General features: G+C 44.7%; 1 protein-coding gene across 1 annotated transcript in view; it reads left to right on the top strand.

Moving 5' to 3' along the window:
* The window catches only part of LOC139265618 (transmembrane protein 164), a 163,022-nt gene that overhangs the window by 79,278 nt on the left and 58,406 nt on the right, over window positions 1-25,338 (top strand). Inside the window, exon 4 of the mRNA XM_070882773.1 lies at window positions 7,735-7,813. Within this exon, the coding sequence (XP_070738874.1) occupies window positions 7,735-7,813 (79 nt within the window). The remainder of the gene's footprint in view (window positions 1-7,734; window positions 7,814-25,338) is intronic.

The raw sequence follows: 25,338 nt of genomic DNA, 5'->3' as shown, positions 1-25,338 counted from the left end.
CCGTGGGTCACCTCAACCCTAGGTCATATTGACACACAGCCCTAGGTCATATTGACACACAGCAGTCATGCTGCTCAAACACTCCTGCCATTGAGTTGGCACATGGACAAAGTATGAGATCAAAGTTGAGAGGTCATATTGTACACAATATCAGCAAGGTGAGGCACTACTGCAGAAACAAGGCACACACAGTGTTTGAAGATTAAAAATATGACTGCTGTTCATTCAGAGTATTCTTGGCAAGGTTTCTGAGTAGCTTTCATTAGATGGCATGGCAGACACTGGAAGGGGAAGGTAAACAGGCAGCGGGAATGGAGAAGTAAGGTGGTTCATACAGTAGACATACTTGCAAGTTATAATAGGGTCGCCTGTAGAAAAGCTGCACACATTTCACTTCTAGTGCCTCTTTTGTTCTGCTCCAGCTACTCTTCCTTATCTCCTTTCAGCACTGGGATTCTCTCTCCTCCATGATGATGCCTATTTTCAGGGCACAGTTGTGCAGCAAACCTCAGCAATGCTGGAATCTCTCGCAGGGCTGCATTAGAGGGCGCCCTTGGATTGAAACTCATGGCACCAAGGCAACTGGCAAAAGGCTGTGGAAACGGGGTTAAAACAAAAAGACCGAAGCTTCAGCAATTGTCTGACCATTTTAATTTCACTATTGGCCTCTCCACTTGTAATTCGGTGCCCAAGTACCCGAATGGCCAGTTCAGGCTTGTTGAGTGTTAAGTGAAAGGGTATGTGGGAAAATCCAGTGTATGCATTAGTTTACATACAAATTCCTACAAACTGGTTTGTTCTCCATGCACATGTTAAAACAGGATCTGAGATTTAGCATTCTGAATTGCAACCTAATTTTCCAATTGTCAACAACCACTTTATTCCTGGAGCGTTCCTGATCAGAGTCTGGATTCAAATTTCCATTGAATAAACGTGTTACTTTTCACCAGTACAATGCTTCTCCAATGTAGTTCTTTCAGTTTGATGCATAACATCCCGTTGATTTAGCAATGAACTGTCCTATCTTTTGCAACAGATGAAAAATAACTTTGATGTTGTCAGTCGTTTTCATCTTGTGTAACAACACTGGCCATAAAGAGGAAGGAATGGTCTTTAATCATACTGTGGAAAAGAACCTCAAAAACTAACTCTGTTTCCTGTTCAAGAAAGTTACAACATTTATTTTTGACAACAAATCTTTTGCACACTGTGTTCTTGGTACTCTTGTACTCTTAAAACCATAGGGCCTGAAATTGATGGCCTTACCGCCCACTGCCACCGACATTCCTTTTTGAAGTTGCGCCCAGTGCCAATTTCCATTTGGCCTGGAGCGGGCGGGAGGGGAGAACCGCCGGGAAGCGCCCGCTGACGTCAGCGGACGGCCGAGTGGCGCAAGTGACCTCCTGCCCGCCGAGATGATGTATTGATGTGGGCGGGAGTCGGCGCCAGAATGGGGAAGGACAGCTGGCTGGAGGCTGTTCTGTCCCCGACAGTGAGTATGAAGAGCTGAAAAAAGTTAGTAAACATTTTAAAATGTTTTCTTTACAGTGACTTACTGATGGGGTCCCCTGAAGGTGTTCCAATGGCTTTTTTTTGATGATTTTCCTTTTCAGGTCTTCGACCCTCTATGGGCCCGACTGCATCCTCAGCGGCTCTTGGGTAGAAATTGCCTTTGTTGCCTGCCGAGGTTGAGAGCTCCTGCCTGATGCCGCCCAGATAGGCGGCATAAGTCCCTCTTGGGGGACCTTTTTGACGGAAACCTCGCCCAAAGTACTGTCTAGTACCTCGCTGGTCCTTTGGGTGGGCAGGGGCATTCACCAATTTCAGCCCCAAAGTGTTTGTTTACAAATGATTTAAAATGTCACAATGCTTCTGCTCTGTTGTGGCCTGGGGCCATGTTTTAAAGCCCCATTATTGTGAAATTGCCAATCGCCTCCTCTCTTCTGACTGCTATCAGTCCTTTGTCTCTTCTTCCTCTTATCAATTTTCTCCTCTCCAAGCAGCATTAACCTCTTCTTGGGGTAGGGTTCCATTGAGGTGCCTTTGTCCAAGAGGCTGTTCTTTATGTGCAAGTCTAGACTGTCTGTATCGACAGGCTGTTCAACCATGCTTACCTTGCAGCTCAGCCTGATCCTACTTTTGCCTGATGTCCACACTCATGCACTTCCAGCAGGCAACACTGGCTAGCCTGGAGCAGTGAGGACCATGGGCAATTTTGCACTCTCTAGCTCAGGGTTGTTCTGTCCAATTGAAGTGTCCTTGCTGAGATCAGTTAACTGGGTACAGACTAGGATTGAATGTGAGATGTTCCTGCCTTTTTTTAAGCAGTTGAACAAACACTGAAGCCCAAACATTCGTTTTAAAATTGTTACCTTCATTTTTTTTTAAAAAGCCTTTTCATACGAATAGGGCATAATTCCATTCCTCTTGTTTTTCCATCTCTTCTTCTTTCCTGAAAATGATGGCTAATGTTGAAGTATGGTTTCATTAGTGTTAAAAGATCTCTGGTAACTCGCACAACAACCAACTGGAGGAGCTTTGATATTGGAGCAAAATGGTGCATCTGAGAGCCAGACCGTGGCTTCTCCAGGAAGGTGGTGACATCGAGATAATCAGCCTTCATATGGCAGAAGTTTTTATTACTTTCCAATATGCAATGGATTACTTAATAACTAGTCATTCTCGCTCCAGCATATAATCTAGGCTGACTCTCCAATGCACTATTGAGGGAGTGCTACATTGTCAGAGGTGCTGTCGCAGGACAGAGAGTGGAGAGCACCAGTTCCAATTGGAATTGGGAGAGACTTCTTCACTCGGGGAGTTGTTGGCCTGTGGGGTTCCCTGTCGCGGAGAGTTGTTGATGCCAGTTCATTGGATGTGTTCGGGAGGTAGTTGGATGTGGTCCTTACATCTGGGGGGGTATGGAGGGGGCGTGTGGTGAGGGGGGGGGAGGTGCTGGGGTGGGTGATCAGCCATGATCTTGTTGAATGGCGGTGCAGGCTCGAAGGGCCGAATGGCCTACTACTGCACCTATTTTCTATGTTTCTATGTCATTTGGATAAACTGAGACGCCATTGATCTGCTCAAGTTAGCATAGAGCCTTTCACGAACTCGGCGTCCCCAAGTGCTTTACAGCCAATGAAGTACTTTTGAAGTGTAGTCACTGTCAGGGCTGTAATGTAGGAAACGCGGCAGTCAATTTACGCACAGCAAGGTCCCAGAAACAGCAATTGATGCAAGACTATCCTATGGCACTATTTGAAGAAGAGCAGCAAGTTGTTTTGACCAGCATTCTTCTCTCAACCAACCCTGGGAAAAACGATTATCCAGTTCATCATTCATTTGCCACTTTTAGAATCTTGCTGTGCAGGTTGTCTGCTGTTTGTCTATTCAACAGTGTATGCTTCAGAAGTAAATTCAGTGGCTGTACAATGCTTTGGGATGTCTTGTTCTTTCTTTCCTACCCTTTCTTTCTCTAATCCCTGGTTTGCGTTAATTAAACTAAATGTCCATGAAAGGCAAGAGAGGAAACAATGGAAACGGCCGCTCATTGAATTCCAGAGTGTCTTCACCAGCGTCACTATAAAAAGGAGCAGGTGTTCTGTGGCAATGTAGTGTAGCATTGGTTCTGGCTTTTTGTGAGCAAATACTGGGCTTGTATAGGTATTTATTTTGGCTGTTTAAACCTGTGCTGCTATCTCACCGAAAACATTAATGCTATCGATTTCAATTTCCTGTTCATCTGTTCAAATTAAAGGTTACAGTTTAAACATATGTGGAACTATAATCGGGACCTCGTGAGTGGAGAGAATCCAATTAGCATCCCAGTTCTAGTCTGTGGTGCTCCATTATGCCAGTGTGTAAAGTGACTGTTTTTATGTTCTAAATATGACCGCAGAATAAATTTTCAAGCAAATTTAATCTGCTGTAAAGCATTTTTGAATGAATTACCAACCAAATACAATTTAAGTCTGGAGCGGAGTTGGCCTTTGCTGTGCTGCTGTCTGCGGCACTCTGTTAACATGCTGTTGCGATTACTCTGAAGATGCTTCAGTAGCGTGGTTGTCCCCTTAGAATAAGATGAGTGTCCTGACAAGGGGACCTACTTTGGCTTCTGGTTAAGCAACGCCTCGATTTGAAAATTCTCATCTTTGTTTTCAAATCGCTCCATAGCCTCGCCCCTCCCTACCTCTGTAATCTCCTCCAGCCCCACAACCCCCTCCCCCGAGATGTCTGCACTCCTCTAATTTTGCTCCCTTTAGCTTCCCTGATTATAATCACTCAACCATTGGTGTCGTGCCTTCAGCTGCCTAGGCCCCAAGCTCTGGAATTCCCTGCTTAAACCTCCCTGCGCCTCTCTCTCTCTTTCCTCCTTCAAGATGCTCCTTAAAACCTACCACTTTGACCAAGCCTGCGCTAATTTCTCCTTATGTTGCTCGGTGTTAAATTTTTATCTCAATACTTTTGTGAAGCGCCTTGAGACATTTCACTACGTTAAAGGCACTATATAAATACACTTTGTTGTTCCTTTGGACGTGCACACTGTGTGCTGAACTAGTAAAGCTCGGCCCCAGTGTAAATGGCAAGGATGTGATTGCTTTTGTATCTGTTACTGGACTCTAATCTGAAAGGCAGCACCTCAGACAGTGCAGCACTCCATCAGTACTGTGCTGAAGTATCAGTCTAGATTATGGGCTCAAGTCTCTGGAGTGGGACTTGAACTCATGGCCTTCTGATTCGGCGGTGGGGGTGCTACCCACTGAGCTATGGCAAATGAATAAACATCAGAGAAGCAGCGATACAGTAGATCAATATAATAGTGCTGTGACAGAGAGGGACTGGAAATGAGAGAAAGACCACTTCTCAAGTGAGAAGCTGCTTCTTGTATCATACCCAGGAGTTTAAGAAATACTAGATTTATAACACTTTCTCCCATTCCTAACCAGACATTCTCCCTCTTTAAAGCTGTTAATCAACACAGTATTAACTGTTTGATTTGGGAGTTCATTTCACAGATCCACAATCCAGAGAGACAATGCTTTTTCTAATCTCTAGCGTTATTTAGGATTACATCACCACGCTCACAGTGAAACACCAATAAGATCATTGAGACTAGTTTTGTGGGGCACCTGTCAGTGATATCTGAACACTTAATTTGGGTTCTGATCCCAATCGTGACTGGTAAATTTAAAACTTTCTATCAAAGCACACGTAAACCTGACGGCCAAATCCCTGGATAATAATCCTGACAGCAGTACACACTGGAAATTAAACCTGACCGCAAATTATTTGGACAATGATCCTGACAGCATTAAGCGACGCAACATCAGCATTGAAAGATTCAGAAGCAGTTGATTTTTGGAATGCTCATTGTCCACTCTCTGGGCGACAGAAAGCCAGGATGGTGAAACGAGGATGGGGTAAAAGAAGGCCGAGAATATAGCAGGTCTGCTAATACTGTATGCAGATCAGTACAAGCTCTGCTTTTAACATGTAAAATGTATAAGCATGTCAATCTCTGGTTTGATTCTATAAGATCTCATTTTACTAGTCTGTTCTTAATTTGAAGTTTGATAATTCGAATTTCTGGACTGATTTTGCACTTTAAGATTGCCATTTTAATTACATCAATTCATGTGATTGCGTAAGTTTTTTTTGTACAAAGTAAACTTTTGAATGATCAGATGCAGACTGCACTTAATGTTCAGTGAGTGAATCTATATTTGAATAAATTGGAACTCCACGGGATTTGGTATTTAGTGTCTTGCTGCCAGTACACTTTAGGGAACATTATACTTTAATGTGTCAGTATGCTTCTCATGTGATGCCTTTAATTCATCATCACACATTACTCTGGCCACGATCACCCTGTCACCCGGTTTGGATTTCACTCCAGTGTCAGTTGCTCCAAATGCTCTCTGTGGATACAGTTGTACAGCTGGGTGTTTGTCACGATTTTAGTGGACATATGGATATTTAACATGCCCACTAGTGCACTGTATTGAAATCATTATGATACTGAGTTAACACAAAAGCAGATGGTTTAAACATTGACATGTCAGCCAGTGGCTCGCACCCTCGCCTCTGAGTCAGAAGGTTGTGGGTTCAAGTCCCACTCCAGAGATTTGAGCACAAAATCTAGGCTGACACTCCAGTGCGGTGCTGAGGGAGCCCCGCACTGTCAAAAGTGTCGTCTTTCGGATGAGACATTAAACCGAGGCCCCGTCTGCTCTCTCAGGTGGACATAAGATCCCATGGCACTATTTCAAAGAAGAGCAGGGGAGTTATCCCCGGTATCCTGGCCAATATTTGTCCCTCAATCAACATAACAAAAAATTATCTGGTCATTATCACATTGCTGTTTGTGGGACCATGCTGAGCACAAATTGGCTACATTATACACTTTATGTATAAAAAAAGTACTTCATTGGCTGTAACATGCTTTGGGACGTCCAGTGGTCATGAAAGGCACTATATAAATGCAAGCCTTTACTTTCTTTCAGACATATTTCTCAGTTCCACCTTTCAGTGTAGAGTTTCTCCTATACAAATGAGTGTGTGGAGAGCTACAGAATAAGCTACAGGATGTGTAGTTTGATTTAAAAGGCCTTTGTGGTTTTAGGAACAGGAGTAGGCCATGTTCTGCCATTCAGTGAGATCTTGGTTGATTTTGAAAGCTGGAGCCCATATTATGGAGTAAATAGTGTTGGACTCCAGATTGACCTCCATAGAGTACAGTCTACCAACTCTCCTGTCATCAGTGGGAGACTTGTGCATAAAGTTCACCTCCTGCCTCCCATTGTCGTCTTGTACATGTATATGACGTGGACTGGAAACTCCTGGCATTTCTCTTCCTTTACTGAAAGAAAACAAGAGACTGTTTCGGAGGCAGGACTATTCCATAGCTGTAATAAAAGGTCTTTCTAAAAAAAATGTTTTAATAGAGGATTTTGACAATTAATGTGGCTTCTAAAGATAATCCTGCTTCCATTCCTGCAAGAGGAGGCAAATTCCATTGCTGGGTGGACTTCAAAAAGAAAAAGAGGAGATACAGCAGATCAACCTGAGTGCAAATGCAGTAATGTAGCCCAGATTGCTGCTGTTACCCTATTTATGTTTTAGGTGCAAGGATTGAGGATTTAAGCCACGTTGATGGCTGTCATAGTGTAATTGCTTCACCTTGGAATGATATGGCACAGAAACTCCTCTTAACGATGGTACCTTAAGCCTTTGGAGTCACGAGCGTCTGAGGTTTTGATGGAAGTCGCAGTTTATTTTTCAGTCTCAAACCATTGGTTTCTAGAATAGATCAAAAGTATCTTTGTCTATCGACATTTCAACTGTGAAATGTTGTGGAGTAAAATTAAGAAATATGTTCATCTATGAACCTTTTTATACATTTGTTGTGCTAATTTTATGGGTTCACTGATGGAAACCCTTAAATATTACCCCCACCCCTCCCTGACACCACAATGCCAATTTAATCCTCTACAAAAGCTCTAAGACTAACCCCGATAAAGTGATTGGGAGGGGCCCAACCATTTGGGTTACAGTGACCTGATAAGGGCTTGATATCTTGTCTGTATTGGACCATTTCAAAATGGCTGGCCTTACTAAACAGTGTTTTAACAAAGCCACTTCAGTCAGATGTAAAAGTTGATAACTGAGAGAGGGTGTAAGTGATTGGGGAGTTGCATGTTTGTTTGACGAGTCTTTCTATATTTTTCTGCCCAGCTCCCCTTCGAGATGGAGGTCTACTATATCCAGCACATCGCGCTGTATATTGTTCCAATCTACCTGCTGCAGAAAGGGGGTAAGCTACTGCAATATTTTATGGATTTTTAAATGTTCTGGATTGCAAAAGTTGTTCTGGCTTTAAATATTTGATTAATTATATAGTGTACTATGTTTGCACCGTCTGTGGTTTGCTGAGTAAAGCACAGGCTGGTGTGGAAATGCAACACATAGACCAGAAAAATCCCATGTTCGATCCCTGGTTTGTGCTAAGTTAGTTGATCGTAAACAATGTAGCATTGATATAATCAGCTTCAGTGTTCCAACGCTAGGGAGAGAAAATCGGTAAGGAATTCTGATCACTATCCAATAACTCCTGCTGGCAAGGTGTACATGGATGTCTGGTGGGGAGAGAAGCGGGTTCATCTGTGATGATCCTTATAGCTGAATAGCTGGTTGATAGTCGAGATGTACACGTGAAGAATGAACTCTTGGGCAAGGTACTGGAGGGCTGTTGGTATACTCCAGCAAAAGTTGGTACCTTCAGAAGAGGAAGGAGTCATTCTTGGGGTATTCCTTTTATAATTCCTTTTTTTAAATTAGGTACCGCATTGTGTTAAAATCTGGCCTTCCACCTGTGGGGAAAATGGGTTCAAATACAGGCCAGGCTGATTAAATAGAAGCCTGCTCTGTCTGTTAGCATTACGTTAGTCATCTACCACCACAGGATAGTGGTTGTTAGGAATGGGAAAATGTCATACTGGAGCAGTGGAGTTGGTCCTCTGAGGCATATTATTGGAGTGACGACTGCATCCAACATGAGTTAGCATCCTCAGGATCGAAGGGGAGAAAGTTTGATGGGAAGTGATTGGGGGAGGGGGTGGTAATGAAAGGACACAACTAAATATTTCTCAGAACCTTGGCACTGTGTATTTTAAGTTCCATCACGCAGGACTGCCATGCAGTAATCTATTTTTAAATCCATCTAACTGCTAGTGAGCTGGAGCCATCTACTGGTAATTTGGCAGATGCTGACATGAACGTGCTGTTTTTTAATTATTTTCCAGACTGAAGCTGTTCTTTGTAGAAGTTGTTTTCCTGCAGATGTTTGGCTATTTTAGATTTGAATATTTTAAATTCTACCCAATTTCCTCATTTGGACAATTATCTTTGTAGACATACCAGGCTTGAAGAAGTTTACAGGGGGCATTCTTTAGAAATAACTTTTAATAACCGAGACCCCAAAAACAAATTGGCAGTTTGATTTATTCATCCAAAGCTGTTTTTTTTTTTACCAAGGGTCATTTTAGCAAAAGCAGAGAAATGCTATTTATGTGCAGATCGAACTATTTGATATCTTGATAAATAATGGGTTTTTAAAAAAGTATAGTGTCGTAAAAGTCGAATAAAGTTTGATTTGGCTGCTTCAAAGATAACTTCTTTAACAAGTCATATGTCTCCTTATTTGCAAATTACCGTCTGCACTGTGGCTGATTGCAATTCACCTCAAAGATCGGCACTCGACGGACTAATAACAATACTGGAACAAAAGCAAGGTACTGGGAGTCTGAAATAAAAACAGACCATGCTGGAAATACTGAGCAGGCCACATTACTGGTTGATTTGTAAATAAAATAGTGGCTTTCAAGAAATATGTCGGAAAGTAAATGGTGCTGAACTCTACCCGGGTGATGTAATTGCTGGCAAGTGCTGTTGATGTCTGCATGCTGGACTAACTCTCATGCCTAGCTCTGCCAGCCACGACACTGCATCAGTTTTATAGTTAAAATGTTTGTCCAACTCCACTGTGCTGAATGAGCTCACTTATACCGGGGTACAAGTGACTAGGCGCCAGCTACCCTCTGCTGCCTCGAGGCCATTCCTCATATGTGAGCCCTGACATGAACTGTTGGGAAACTATCCAGTTATAATGAAGCCAGGCTCTGCAGCCAGACCTGAGTTCCACACATTTTCCAGTAGCAGTCTCTGGATAGCTATCAGGAATGGAATCCATGCCTGCTTGCCCACTGCCCTCTCACACTGATTGAGGTGAGTCTTCGGTCTCCAACTGCTGGCCAGGTTGAGAGCAGCTCCTCGGCCAGTCATTTATGAAGAATATTTTCCCTCCGTCCTTTTCTAAACCCATTTAATGGGATCTGTGCTTCGTAGTCTAACATGGCCGTTTTTTTAAGCAAAATGATCTTTTAAAGGCTACTTGTCTCGTTATCTACAAATGGCAGGATGTGTAGTGACATGACTCTCTCTCGTGCGACAGTTTGAACTGGTGCTCTCTGCTCTCCCGTCCCGTGACAGTTGGAGCTGGTGCTCTCCAGTCTCCCGTCCTGCGACAGTTGGAGCTGGTGCTCTCCACTCTCTGTCCTGTGACAGTTTGAACTGGTGCTCTCTGCTCTCCCGTCCTGTGACAGTTTGAACTGGTGCTCTCTGCTCTCCCGTCCTGCGACAGTTGGAGCTGGTGCTCTCCACTCTCCCGTCCTGTGACAGTTGGAACTGGTGCTCTCTGCTCTCCCGTCCCGTGACAGTTTGAACTGGTGCTCTCCACTCTCTGTCCTGTGACAGCTGGAACTGGTGCTCTCCACTCTCTCTCCTGTGACAGTTGGAGCTGGTGCTCTCCACTCTCTGTCCTGTGACAGCTGGAACTGGTGCTCTCCACTCTCCCATCCTGTGACAGTTGGAGCTGGTGCTCTCCACTCTCCCATCCTGTGACAGTTTGAACTGGTGCTCTCTGCTCTCCCGTCCTGCGACAGTTGGAGCTGGTGCTCTCCACTCTCCCGTCCTGTGACAGTTGGAACTGGTGCTCTCCACTCTCTGTCCTGTGACAGCTGGAACTGGTGCTCTCCACTCTCCCGTCCTGTGACAGTTGGAACTGGTGCTCTCCACTCTCTGTCCTGTGACAGCTGGAGCTGGTGCTCTCCACTCTCCCGTCCTGTGACAGTTGGAACTGGTGCTCTCCACTCTCTGTCCTGTGACAGCTGGAACTGGTGCTCTCCACTCTCCCATCCTGTGACAGTTGGAGCTGGTGCTCTCCACTCTCCCATCCTGTGACAGTTTGAACTGGTGCTCTCTGCTCTCCCGTCCTGTGACAGTTGGAGCTGGTGCTCTCCACTCTCTGTCCTGTGACAGTTTGAACTGGTGCTCTCTGCTCTCCCGTCCTGCGACAGTTGGAGCTGGTGCTCTCTGCTCTCCCGTCCTGTGACAGTTGGAACTGGTGCTCTCCACTCTCCCGTCCTGTGACAGTTGGAGCTGGTGCTCTCCACTCTCCCATCCTGTGACAGTTGGAACTGGTGCTCTCTGCTCTCCCGTCCTGTGACAGTTTGAACTGGTGCTCTCTGCTCTCCCGTCCTGTGACAGTTTGAACTGGTGCTCTCTGCTCTCCCGTCCTGCGACAGTTTGAACTGGTGCCCTCCACTCTCTCGTCCTGCGACAGTTGGAGCTGGTGCTCTCCACTCTCCCGTTCTGTGACAGTTGGAACTGGTGCTCTCCACTCTCCCGTTGGTGTAGGAGGGAGCGCTTCAGTTTCCTGAACAATTGGAACCGCTTCTGGGGAAGGTGGGACCTGTACAAGTCGGACAGGTTACACCTCAACAGAGATGGGACCAATGTTCTCGCGGGTGGTTTTGATAGTACGGTTGGGAGGGCTTTAAACTAGCTTGGCAGGGGGATGGGAACCCAGGAGAGGGCTCTGAGCTAGTTAGAGTGGGTGAGAGCTCAGATGAACAGAACCCCAAGAAAGAATGCAAAAGTCAGGAGGCAACAGATCAGAGTAGCACTGGGGTAAGTGTAAACCACAAGGTGATAGGAAGGGACAATATGTATGAATATAAAGGGGCTGCAGGAGAGGTCAAAACTAAAAATCATGGTTTAAAAACTTATATTAAAACACTCTGCCTAAACGCACGCAGCATTCGAAATAAAGTAAATGAGTTGACGGCACCAATCATTACAAATGGGTATGATTTGGTGGCCATTACAGAAAAGTGGTTGCCGGGTGGCCAAGACTGGGAATTAAACATACAGGGGTATCTGATAATTTGGAAAGTTAGACAAGAAGGGAAAGGAGATGGGGTAGCTCTGTTAATAAAGGATGACATCAGGGCAGTTGTGAGAGACAATATTGGCTCTAATGAACAAAATGTTGAATCATTGTGGGTGGAGATTAGAGATAGTAAGGGGAAAAAGTCACTGGTGGGCGTAGTTTTTCGGCCCCCAAATAATAACTTCAAGGTGGGGCGGGCAATAATCAAGGGAATAATGGAGGCATGTGAAAAAGGAACGGCAGTAATCATGGGGATTTTAACCTACATATCGATTGGTCAAATCAAATCGCACGGGGAAGCATTGAGGAGGAATTCATAGAATACATATGGGATTGTTTCTTAGAACAGTGTGTTACAGAACCTACAAGGGAGCAAACTATCTTAGATCTGGTCCTGTGTAATGAGACAGGAATAATAAACGATCGAGTAAAAGATTCTCTCGGAATGAGTGATCACAGTATGGTTGAATTTGTAATACAGATTGAGGGTGAGGAAGTAGTGTCTCAAACGAGCATACTATGCTTAAACAAAGGGGACTACAATGGGATGAGGGCAGAGTTGGCTAAAGTAGACTGGGAACACAGTCTAAACGGTGGCACAATTGAGGAACAGTGGAGGACTTTTAAGGAGCTCTTTCATAGTGCTCAACAAAAATATATTCCAGTGGAAAAAGAAGGGCGGTAAGAGAAGGGATAACCAGCCGTGGATAACCAAGGAAATAAAGGAGAGTATCAAATTAAAAACCAATGCGTATAAGGTGGCCAAGGTGATTGGGAAAATTTTAAACGACAGCAAAGAATGACTAAGAAAGCAATAAAGAAGGGGAAGATAGATTACGAAAGTAAACTTGCGCAAAACATAAAAACAGATGGTAAAAGCTTTTACCGATTATATAAAACGGAAAAGAATGACAAAAGTAAATGTTGGTCCCTGAGAAGATGAGAAAGGGGATTTAATAATGGGAAATGTGGAAATGAGAGCTTAAACAATTATTTTGCTTCGGTCTTCACAGTAGAAGACACAAAAACCATGCCAAAAATTGCTGGTCACGGGAATGTGGGAAGGGAGGACCTTGAGACAATCACTATCACTAGGGGGGTAGTGCTGGACAGGCTAATGGGACTCAAGGTAGACAAGTCCCCTGGTCCTGATGAAATGCATCCCAGGGTATTAAAAGAGATGGCGGAAGTTATAGCAGATGCATTCGTTATAATCTACCAAAATTCTCTGGACTCTGGGGAGGTGCCATCGGATTGGAAAGCAGCTAATGTAACACCTCTGTTTTTAAAAAAAAAAGGGGGCAGACAAAAGGCAGGTAACTATAGGCCGGTTAGTTTAACATCTGTAGTGGGGAAAATGCTTGAAGCTATCATTAAAGAAGAAATAGCGGGACATCTAGATAGGAATAGTGCAAGCAAGCAGACGCAACATAGATTCATGAAGGGGAAATCATGTTTAACTAATTTACTGGAATTCTTTGAGGATATAACGAGCATGGTGGATAGAGGTGTACCGATGGATGTGGTGTATTTAGATTTCCAAAAGGCATTCGATAAGGTGCCACACAAAAGGTTACTGCAGAAGATAAAGGTACGCGGAGTCAGAGGAAATGTATTAGCATGGATTGAGAATTGGCTGGCTAACAGAAAGCAGAGAGTCGGGATAAATGGGTCCCTTTCGGGTTGGAAATCGGTGGTTAGTGTTGTGCCACAGGGATCGGTGCGGGGACCACAACTGTTTACAATATACATTGATGACCTGGAAGAGGGGACAGAGTGTAGTATAACAAAATTTGCAGATGACACAAAGATTAGTGGCAAAGCAGGTTGTGTAGAGGACACAGAGAGGCTGCAAAGAGATTTAGATAGGTTAAGTGAATGGGCTCAGGTTTGGCAGATGGAATACAATGTGAGGTCATCCACCTTGGGGGGAAAAAAAAAACAGTAAAAGGGACTATTATTTGAATGGGGAGAAATTACGACATGCTGCAGTGCAGAGGGACCTGGGGGTACTTGTGCATGAATCCCAAAAAGTTAGTTTGCAGGTGCAGCAGGTAATCAGGAAGGCAAATGGAATGTTGGCCTTCATTGCGAGAGGGATGGAGTACAAAAGCAGGGAGGTCCTGCTGCAACTGTACAGGGTGTTGGTGAGGCCGCACCTGGAGTACTGCGTGCAGTTTTGGTCACCTTACTTAAGGAAGGATATACTAGCTTTGGAGGGGGTACAGAGACGATTCACTAGGCTGATTCCGGAGATGAGGGGGTTACCTTGTGATGATAGATTGAGTAGACTGGGTCTTTACTCGTTGGAGTTCAGAAGGATGAGGGGTGATCTTATTGAAACATTTAAAATAATGAAGGGGATAGACAGGATAGAGGCAGGGAAGTTGTTTCCACTGGTCGGGGAGACTAGAACTAGGGGGCACAGCCTCAAAATACGGGGGAGCCAATTTAAAATCGAGTTGAGAAGGAATTTCTTCTCCCAGAGGGTTGTGAATTTGTGGAATTCTCTGCCCAAGGAAGCAGTTGAGGCTAGCTCATTGAATATATTCAAATCACAGATAGATAGATTTTTAACCAATAAGGGAATTGAGGGTTATGGGGGGCGGGCGGGTAAGTGGAGCCGAGTCCACGGCCAGATCAGCCGTGATCTTGTTGGGTGGCGGAGCAGGCTCGAGGGGCTAGATGGCCTACTCCTGTTCCTAATTCTTATGTTCTTATTAATGTTGGGGAGGTCCAGAGCCAGGGGTCGCAGTCTAAGGATGAGGGTGGGCCATTTGGGACCGGGATGGGGAGAGACTTCTTCACCCAGAGAGTGGTGGGCCTGTGGAATTCTCTGCCACGGAGAGTTGTTGAGACCAGTTCACTCGGTGTATTCAAGAAGGAGTTAGATGTACCCTTACTATTAGGGGGATCAAGGGGTATGGCGAGAAAGCAGGAATGGGGTACTGAAGTTCTATGTTCAGCCATGAACTCATTGAATGGCGGTGCAGGCTCGAAGGGCCTAATGGCCTACTCCTGCACCTATTTTCTATGTTTCTATGATTAGAACATGTGCTTCCCCCATAATGGTATTCTTTTAAAGCAGGAAATTAAAGTAATTGCTGGATAAAACTGAGAGTCATAAATACACACTTTAAAAAAAAAAAATAATTGACTCTGGGCCAGTTGACAGGGACATTGCAGACTTGTTTTAGTGATGTGAGTGTGGTCAGGGAACCAGGGCGAATACTGCAGCAAAATACTGCGGATGCTGGAAATCTGAAATAAAAGCAGAAAATGCTGGGAATACAGCAGCAGGAAATGCTCAAGTACGGCATCAGGGCCAATCCTTCCTGTCTTCTGTGTTTTGTGCTTGTTCATCTCTCGGTTAAATGTTGACTGTGGGCACATTTGCTCGTGTTGAATTGGGCCTAGTTAAGCTGCTTGCACTTGGAAGCCTTCCAAATGCTGTACGCCGCCTTCAATCAAGCATTGATCTGGTGTCGATGTTTTAAAGAAAGGGACACACCGGCACCGGTTTCAGAAGATACACTGGTGGTGATATGGATTGTTTCCAACACTCCGTCTGAGATGAGTGGTCTTGGAGATGACCTTTGGGCTTTTCCACTCTACTTCACCCTGCGACCCCAGATAACTCGCCATCAGCATAAAACTACAGTGCTGTGGTTTTTGATTTTCGAATTGTCCCACTCTTCCCTTGGAACGAATAGTGCAAGGATTCGCAGTCCGATTGACAGGCTGATAGGCTGCAACATGAACACCAGCACAAGAAATAGGAGCAGGAGTAGGCCATTTGGCCCTTCGTGCCTGCTCCGCCATTCAATAAGATCATGGCTGATATTCTACCTCAATTCCACCTTCCCGCACTATCCCCATCTCTCTTGATTCCCTTTGTATTCAAAAATCTGTCGATCTGTCTTTCAATGTACTCAACGACTGAGCATTCACAGCTCTCGGTAGAGAATTCCAAAGATTTGCAATCCTTTGAGTGAGAAAATTTCTCCTCATCTCTGTCCTAAATGGCTGACCCCTTATCCTGGTTCTGGTTCTAGACACTCCAGCCAGGGGAAACAGCCTCTCAGCATCTACCCTGTCAAGCCCTCTAAGAATTTTACATGTTTCAATGAGATCATCTCTCATTCTTCTAAATTCCAGGAAATATAGGCCTAGTCTACTCAATCTCTCCTCATAGGACAATCCCTGCAACCCCCCCCCCCCCCCCCCCCCCCATCCCATGAATCAGTCCAGTGAACCTTTGTTGCACTTGAACATTCCGTCCAGGGCCGTAACCATTTTTATACCAACCGACAGAGTGGATAGTCCCACCTGATACGGTGGGAGGATTTTCTGGTCTCCCACAACAGATACTATAGAATGATACAGCACACAAGGAGGCCATTCAGCCCATTGCACCTGTGCTGGCTCTTTGAAAGAGCTATCCAATTAGTCCCACAACCCACTCTTTCCCCACTCAGTGCTGTGGTAAAAAGGAAATGCCAATAAAACAATAGATTATAAGCAGACAGATGGTGTATAATATAAGGTTGTACTCCTAGTTAATCTCCAAGTTCCTTTGATTTTGTTCAAACTCACAGGAACATTTGTGTGGGAAGCAGTACTTGATGTGTGTACAGATGACCATGGATGGGTATGTTTAAGACAGACTCATCATCGGCACCCAAACTTTACAAATTAAATTAAATTATTATTCATTTTAACATCAACTTGTTTTTCTTTTCTTGGCCTGTTATTATTTTTGGATGGGGGGAAATATCTTTGGAAAGTGCTGATGACCTAATCGTAAGAAGTACTGAGACTAGTATTGTGAGGAAATGGATTTGACAATATTTAATTAAGTTAGGATGTCACAGCGATCATTATCCTACCTGTGTGTTAATTCAGCTGCTTCACACTGCTGTGTTCAGTAAATCTTCCAGTTTTCCCCAGTGATAAGATCAAAAAACAACATTTAAAGAGTATTGAAGCAAAAGACAGAAGAAAGTAAAAGTTGTGAAGTCAATCATAATCCTTTAATATTTTTTTTAAGAGTTACTTATAAATTGAATCCTCATTAAACTCCAGTGACCTGCTTTAATTGAGGTGATTGATTTATATTGTAAGCTAGTTTTTGTAGTAAGTCTGGTCAGGGAGTCAGGACTAATGCTTCACTATCTTATAACTTCCCCGTTTTGTTTTATTGTGTGTGTGTGTGAGCTGATGTTAAAGGGCCGGATGGGGCTTGGTGAAGTCCCGAGAGCAGCACTTGGCTGCTGTCATGAGTTTGTAGAGGTGCCAACTTGTGCTGCCACCTGTTGGTGTGCTGATCAGACTCTGTTACTGTAAATTTAACCTACACTCTCCTCCCAAGACTGGATGACAAAGGCATAACTCACTGCATTTTTATTTGAAAATCAAATGTTAAATATTTCTCTGTTTTATTAAGAGAAATGTTTACCTCTTCTGAATGTGGTAAACTTAGAAGAAGCAGCAACTTGTATTTCTCCGAGAGAAATTTAATTACATGTATTAGTAATTGTTGTGTGACTTCCTGCCAAAATTTCAAGGGTCACAGTTTGCCTTTATGAACAGATTTCCTCTCCTGCTTAATTTTCTCCCCTTCACTCCTAAAGACAGTGACTCATGCTGGAATATGGTTTCAAGTGTGAAAATGGCTGTCTCCCAAGTGGACATTCTTCATCTCTGAGCCTAGACAGTGAGAGTTGGTAGGCTATTTGACTATTGAGGAATCACAGCCAAGCTTGACTTGACATATGTGGTAAGGGTAAAAAGTACAAAAGTGTGGACATTATGATGAACCGGTATAAAACACTGGTTCGGCCCCAACTGGAGTATTGTGTCCAATTTTGGGCACTGCAGTCTAGGAAGGATGTGAAGGTCACATAGAAGGTGCAGAAAAGATTTATGAGAATGATTCCAGGAATGAGGGACTTCAGTTACGTGGATAGACTGGAGAAGCTGGGGTTGTTCTCCTGGGGGCAGAGAAGATTGAGATGAGATTGAATAGAGGTGTTCAAAATCATGGGGGATCTGGACAGGGTAGACAGAGGGAAACTGTTCCCATTGACACACTGGTCGAGAACCAGAGGAAACAGATTGAAGGTGATTGGCAAAAGAACCAAAGGTGTTGCAAGAAAAAGCTTTTTTATGCAGCGAGTGGTTAGGATCTGGAATGCACTGCCTGAAAGGGTGATGGAGGCAGACTCAATGTTATCATTCAAAAGGGAGTTGAATATGTATCTGAAGGGAAAAAAATTGCAGGGCTACGAGGAAATGGCACGGGGGTGGGACTAGCAAAGAGTTGGCATGGGCTCGACAGGCCGAATGGCCTCCTTCTGTGCTGTAACCATTCTATGATCAGGATTGACAGTGAAGCCTCATATCCGTTCCAGCAGTGGGCTACAGGATAGTAATCAGGAAAAGGTACCCTGGTTGAAGTTTCTTTTCCCACTCTTCCCATCACACTGATGCGGATGTCAGTGGTAGCACTCCAACAGTTACGGTAGCCAAGATGAGCAAACTCTGCACTAACCTTCCCAGTCTGTATGGCTCAACACCATCACAATTATTGCATTTACAGCCTTCGGGGGAAGCTCCAGATAAATAGCTTGAATTTAATTTAAGAACCCCCCCACGCACATTTCAGATCAGTCCTCTTCACCTTGACTCCTTTCATTTCTTTTAAAATAAACAAGACAGAGGTGTTCACAGAGCTGCACTGAGCTACAATCTTATAAAAACAGTCCACATTACTGCTGGCTGGCTACAGTTCTCTTCAAACTTTAAATACATTCCACTGAAAATAACATTTTTAAAGCATCAAGGATTTCCTTTATCCAATAATTGTAAACCTTTTCTAATTTAACCCAAGTTATTAATAGAACAGTCTGAGGCAGTTGTTTCTTTCATCTTCCCCAGTTCTGGTTGTAGAACATTGGACAGCAGCAGTATATTTTAGATTTGGAAGTTATAGAGTGGGTAATCAGGTTTGATCATTTGGGGAGGGGGAAGAGAGGTTGCCCAGGGAGGCAGTAAACCAGGATTGAACAGTCCACATGTGAGGGTGCATTAATATTTTGGAGTTTTTCTCTCTTGTTTGAGGGATCAGGGAGTTTAAGGCAGGACTTTGTTTCAGGAGATTAAATGGGTGGTGCAGAGTCTACGACAAGGTAGATTGTCTGATTTGTGGGAGGGACAGGCCGAGTAGGCTGAAAGGCCTGGTCTCATTTTGTGCTTTCTTGTGTTGTTGCATTTAACAAAGTTCTTTAGATGAACCTGTGTTCAATTTGTTTTGTTAACTAGCTCTGCATAGCTATTGTACTTTGGTGAAATACCATCTTAAGACGATTTGACAATATACACATGAATGGGAAGAAAAGTAATGGTGCAGAAATTGCAGTCGGAGGCTTCTGACCTGAAAAAAAATCTACGAACTGACCTGGTGGTCCAGGGGATTTGGGAGACTTGCGCTCCTGAATCTCTGCGCGAAGGTCTGCGTAGAGCCCCACGTATCCCAGGGATTTAGCGATTCAAAAGCTTCCCTGGGAACATGTGGGCCGGCTCAACCAATCAAAGTATGGATATTCAAAGTCATACTTGTGGTGAGTTCCATATATACAGAATCACCAGAGGTATGAATGGGACTATCCCAAAAAATACACGAACACTTAAAAATAAATTTACAAAGAACATTGCATATTTAAAATTAATCAAAATGGAATTTAATTAATTATTTAAAACAAAAATTTGATTTTTTGAAATAAGTTAACATTTTAAAAGCTCTTTTTTAAAAAAAAAAATTACCTTATTTCACAAGTTTTTAAGTATTTAAATGATTGAAAAACATTTATTTTTCTGTCCTTTTAAAAGTCTTGCGCTGATGAAGCAGGCCTTGCACCTGTTTTTATCAGACGTAAGAATTTCATGGGTCTTCGCTGGGCAGATAACCCAACTCTCCGCCCACGGAGGCCCATTTCTGTTAGTTTAGTCCGATCTGTCATGAAGATTCTTGACAGATCACAAGTTCCGGGTTTAGGCACATGCTCAGTGCATGCCTTAACCCGGAAATTGGGGGACCCCTCCGTGCACATGCACACCTTGTACATGCCACAAATTCAGTCCCAATGTCAGTCTCAATTCCTTCTTGAAGTTAAATCCCCAGAGTTCCTCCACTGAGGACAGGTGACTATGCCAGTTGGGACTGGGATTTAAACCTGTGACTCAGAGACCAGGGCTGCAACTTCTCTGGGATTTTTCTTTCCTTCACCACCCCTTCCTGCTGCCCCCCTGCCCTTCCCAAAGGCACCTTCTCGCGTGTAATTCCATGGGTGGTGCTTGGGGGATGGAGGGGGGCAGTTAAAATGAAGATAGTTGCTCACCCCCTATGTTCCTACTGCCTTCCTGCCATGTCCTGATCTTGACCTGTTTTGAATAGGCGAGTGGGACATTTGGAGGAAGGCAGTGGGGATCCTTTTAAATATTCGCGTTCGATGATGTCCTCTGTCCTCACAGGAGATTCTGGGTTCAACTCATGCTCTTTTATCAGATCAGCCATGATGTTACTGCATGGCGGAGCAGGCCCAAGGGGCCAAATGGCCTACTCCTGCTTCTATTTCTTATGTTCTTATGATGAAGTGATTGGGATCAGGGGCCAATGATGATTTTCACCAGGAGACCTAGCTAATTTATTTTCCCCATTCCACCTCTGTTCCCAGCTGAGATCGGCAAACTCACCACAAACCAGTGATTGAAGCTGGGGCTTTCGACTTCAGAATGTAGTTCCTTTATTGTCCTTTTATTTTAGTTAAGTTTGAATTTAGAAAATACTGCAGCAGCCAACAGGTGATCAAAGGCCATCATAAGGCCTGTAAACCGAGCACATTAGGGTCTTTACAGGAAGTGTGCTACAGACTTATTAGGGTAGGCTTTTCAAATATGAGTGCATTTTACACCTGAATGATTAGGAATGGTGTTAAAGTGCTTTACAGCCAATGAAGTAGTTTTGGAGTGTAGTCACTGTTGTAATGTAGGAAATGCAGCAGCCAATTTGCGCACAGCAAGCTCCCACAAACAGCAATGTGATAATGACCAATAATCTGTTTTTGTTATGTTGATTGAGGGATAAATATTGGCCAGGACACCGGGGATAACTCCCCTGCTCCTCTTTGAAATAGTACCATGGGATCTTTTACATCCACGTGAGAGAGCAGACAGGGCCTTGGTTTAACGTCTCATCCAAAAGACGGCACCTCCGACAGTGCAGCACTCCCTCAGCACTGCACTGGAGTGTCAGCCTAGATTTATGTGCTCAAGCTGCTAGAGTGGGATTTGAACCCACAACCTTCTGACTCAGAGGCGAGAGTGCTACCCACTGAGCTTATGCAGTTTTCTGTGGTCAGTTCATTATCACCATTATGCAATGCTTCACAAGCAGATTTGGGCATGCGTAAGGATCACACTCGTGGGACAGAGCAGAAAATTGTGTGTAAATTAAATTTAAAAGATTGGGGACAATAAAAAGAAAATGTGCGAATAGGGGAGCCAAAATCTTTGCAGGTCTTGGAACGGCTCTAAAGACATTTTAACAAATTTTCAGGGTTTGCCAAGGCCGAAAGGGAATATAAGAAGTGACGACGAAAAATGAAGTGAAAGGCACACTTGAGTTTGCAGACAAGTTCCCTGGGTGGGGGACCTCAATGTCCATCACCAAGAGTGGCTCGATAGGACGAGTACTGACCAAGCTGGCCGAGTCCTGAAGGACACAGCTGCCAGACTGGGCCTGCGGCAGGTGGTGAGAGAACCAACACGAGGGAAAAACCTACTTGACCTCGTCCTTGTCAATCTACCTGTCGCAGATGACAGCATTGGTAGCAGTGATCATTGCACAGTCATTGTGGAGACAAGTCACACTGAGGATACCCTCCATCGTGTTGTATGGCACTACCACCATGCTAAATGGGATAGATTTAGAACAGATCTAGTAGCTCAAAACTGGGCATCCATGAGATGCTGTGGACCATTAGCAGCAGCAGAATTGTATTCCACCACCATCTGTAACCTCATGACCCAGCATATTCCTCATTCTACCATTACCATCAACCCAGGGGAGCAACCCTGGTTCAATGAAGAGTGTAGAAGAGCATGCCAGGAGCAGCACCAGGCATACATAAAAATAAGGTACCAACCTGGGGAAGCTGCAACACAGGAATACATGCATGCTAAGCAGCGGAAGCAGCATGCTATAAAAAAAAGCTATGCAATCCCACAATCAGTAGGTCAGATCAAAGCTCTGCAGTCCTGCCACATTCAGTTCTGAATGGTGGAGGACAATTAAACAACTAACAGGATGAGGAGGCGCCATGAATATCCCATCCTCAATGATAGCGGTGGCCAGCACGTGAGTGCAAAAGACAAGGCTGAGTCGCAACCATCTTCAGCCAGAAGTGCCGAGTGGATGATCCATCTTGGATGCCTCCTGAGGCCCGCACCATCACCGAAGCCAGTCTTCAGCCAATTCGATTCACTCCACATGATATCAAGAAACAGCTGAGTGCACTGGATGCAGCAAAGGCTATGGGCCTTGACAACATCCTGGCTGTCGTGCTGAAGACTTGTGGTCCAGATCTAGCCGTGCCTCTAGCCAAGCTGTTCCAGTACAGCTACAACACTGGTATCTACCCAACAATGTAGAAAACTGCCTGGGTATGTCCTGTCCACAAAAAGCAGGACAAATCCAATCTGGCCAATTACTGCCTCATCAATCTAATCTCAGTCATCAGCAATGTGATGGAAGGTGTCATTGACAGTGCTATCAAATGGCACATACTCACCAATACATAATTCGAAGATCTCCTCAATCGAGACTCTGCCTTTGACACGAGTGTCCTCGACTCCATCCTGCAGCATGCTACCTGCCACCATTTCAGCAAAACCGCAGCCCTGCATATGAGGTAGAAAAGGCCATCCGTCTGCCCAAGAGGCACTAAAGTATGGCGGAGAAGCACTATTGGCACGAATGCATGACCTCATCTCTCTTATCTGGAAGGAGGAGAACATGCCGGGAGATCTGAGATGCCGTAATCGTGACCATCTTCAAAAAGGGGGACAAGTCCGACTGCGGCAACTACAGAGGAAACTCCCTGCTGTCGGCCACTGGGAAAGTCATCGCTAGAATCCTCCTCAACCATCTTCTCCCTGTGGCTTAAGAGCTCCTTCCGGAGTCACAATGCGGATTCCATCCACTAAGGAGTACAACGGACATGATTTTCACTGTGCGACAACTACAAGAGAAATGCAGGGAACAGTACCAATCCTGGTACATGGCCTTCTTTGACCTCACAAAGGCCTTTGACACTGTTAACCGCGAGGGACTATGCAGCGCCCTCCTCTGTTTCAGCTGCCCTCAAAAGTTTGTCACTATCATTTGCCTGCTCCATGACGACATGCAAGCCGTGATCCTGACCAACGGATCCACCAGAGACCCAATCCACGTCCGGACTGGGCTCAAGCAGGGCTGCGTCATTGCACCAACGCTCTTCTCGATCTTGCTGCAATGCTCCATCTCACTCTTGACAAACTCGCCGCTCGAGTGGAACTAAACTACAGAACCAGTAGGCACCTATGCAACCTTCGTCATCCCATCCTCTCATCGGACGACACTTGCGTCTGCGCACATTGAGGCCGAACTCCAAGCCATCGTCATCATCTTCACTGAGGCGTACGAAAGCATGGGCCTTATACTAAACATCCATAAGACAAAGGTCCTCCATCAACTTGACCCTGCCACCAGCCCAGCCTCCTGCAAATCCACTGGGAGGATAGACACCCCAATGTCAGTGTTCTCGCTTGGGTTGCATAGGTTTAAAAAAAGGAGGGAGAGAGAAAACCAGTAATTATAGACCGGTTAGCCTGATGTCAGTAGTGGGAAAAATGTTGGAATCAATCATTAAGGATGAAATAGCAGCGCATTTGGAAAGCAGTGACAGGATCGGACCAAGTCAGCATGGATTTATGAAAGGGAAATCATGCTTGACAAATCTTCTGGAATTTTTTGAGGATGTGACCAGCAGAGTGCACAAGGGAGAACCAGTGGATGTGGTGCATTTGGACTTTCAAAAGGCTTTTGACAAGGTCCCGCACAAGAGATTGGTGTGCAAAATCAAAGCGCATGGTATTGGGGGTAATGTACTGATATTGATAGAGAACTGGTTGGCAGACAGGAAGCAGAGAGTCTGGATAAACGGGTCCTTTTCAGAATGGCAGGCAGTGACTAGTGGAGTGCCGCAGGGCTCAGTGCTGGTACCCCAGCTCTTTACAATATACATTAACGATTCAGATGAAGGAATTGAGTGTAATATCTCCAAGTTTGCGGATGACACTAAACTGGGTGGCATTGTGAGCTGTGAGGAGGATGCTAAGAGGCTGCAGGGTGACTTGGACAGGTTAGGTGAGTGGGCAAATGCATGGCAGATGCAGTATAATGTGAATAAATGTGAGGTTATCCATTTTGGGGGCAAAAACGCAAAGGCAGAATATTATCTGGATGGCGGCAGATTAGGAAAAGGGGAGGTGCAACGAGACCTGGATGGCATGGTTCATCAGTCACTGAAAGTGGGCATGCAGGTACAGCAGGTGGTGAAGAAGGCAAATGGTATGTTGGCCTTCATAGCTAGGGGATTTGAGTATAGGAGCAGGGAGGTCTTACTGCAGTTGTACAGGGCCTTAGTGAGGCCTCACCTGGAATATTGTGTTCAGTTTTGGTCTCCTAATCTTGAGGAAGGATGTTCTTGCTATTGAGGGAGTGCAGCGAAGGTTTACCAGACTGATTCCTGGGATGGCAGGACTGACATATGAGGAGAGACTGGACCCACTGGGCCTTTATTCACTGGAGTTGAGAAGGATGAGAGGGGATCTCATAGAAACGTATAAGATTCTGATGGGACTGGACAGGTTAGATGCGGGAAGAATGTTCCCGATGTTGGGGAAGTCCAGAACCAGGAGACATAGTCTTAGGATAAGGGATAGGCCATTTAGAACTGAGATGAGGAGAAACTTCTTCACTGAGTTGTTAACCTATGGAATTCCCTGCCGCAGAGAGTTGTTGATGCCAGTTCATTGGATATATTCAAGAGGGAGTTAGATATGGCCCTTACGGCTAAGGGGATCAAGGGGTATGGAGAGAAAGCAGGAAAGGGGTACTGAGGGAATGATCAGCTATGATCTTATTGAATGGCGGTGAAGGGTTGAATGGCCTACTCCTGCACCTATTTTCTATATTTCTATGTGACCCCTGGTTCTGGAACTCCCCAGCAACGGGAACATTCTTCCTGTGCCAAACCTGCCCAATCCCGTCAGAATTTTATGTGTTTCTATGAGATCTCCTCTCATTCTTCTAAACTCCAGTGGATACAAGCCCAGTTGATCCAGTCTCTCCTCGTGTGTCAGTCCTGCCATCCCGGGAATCAGTCTGGTGAACCTTTGCTGTACTCCAATAGCAAGAACGGCCTTCCTCAGATTAGGAGACCAAAACT

Source organism: Pristiophorus japonicus, chromosome 6 (assembly GCF_044704955.1).
Source record: "Pristiophorus japonicus isolate sPriJap1 chromosome 6, sPriJap1.hap1, whole genome shotgun sequence".
NCBI lineage: Eukaryota > Metazoa > Chordata > Chondrichthyes > Pristiophoridae > Pristiophorus > Pristiophorus japonicus.
This window is presented reverse-complemented; position numbering and strand designations above follow the sequence as displayed.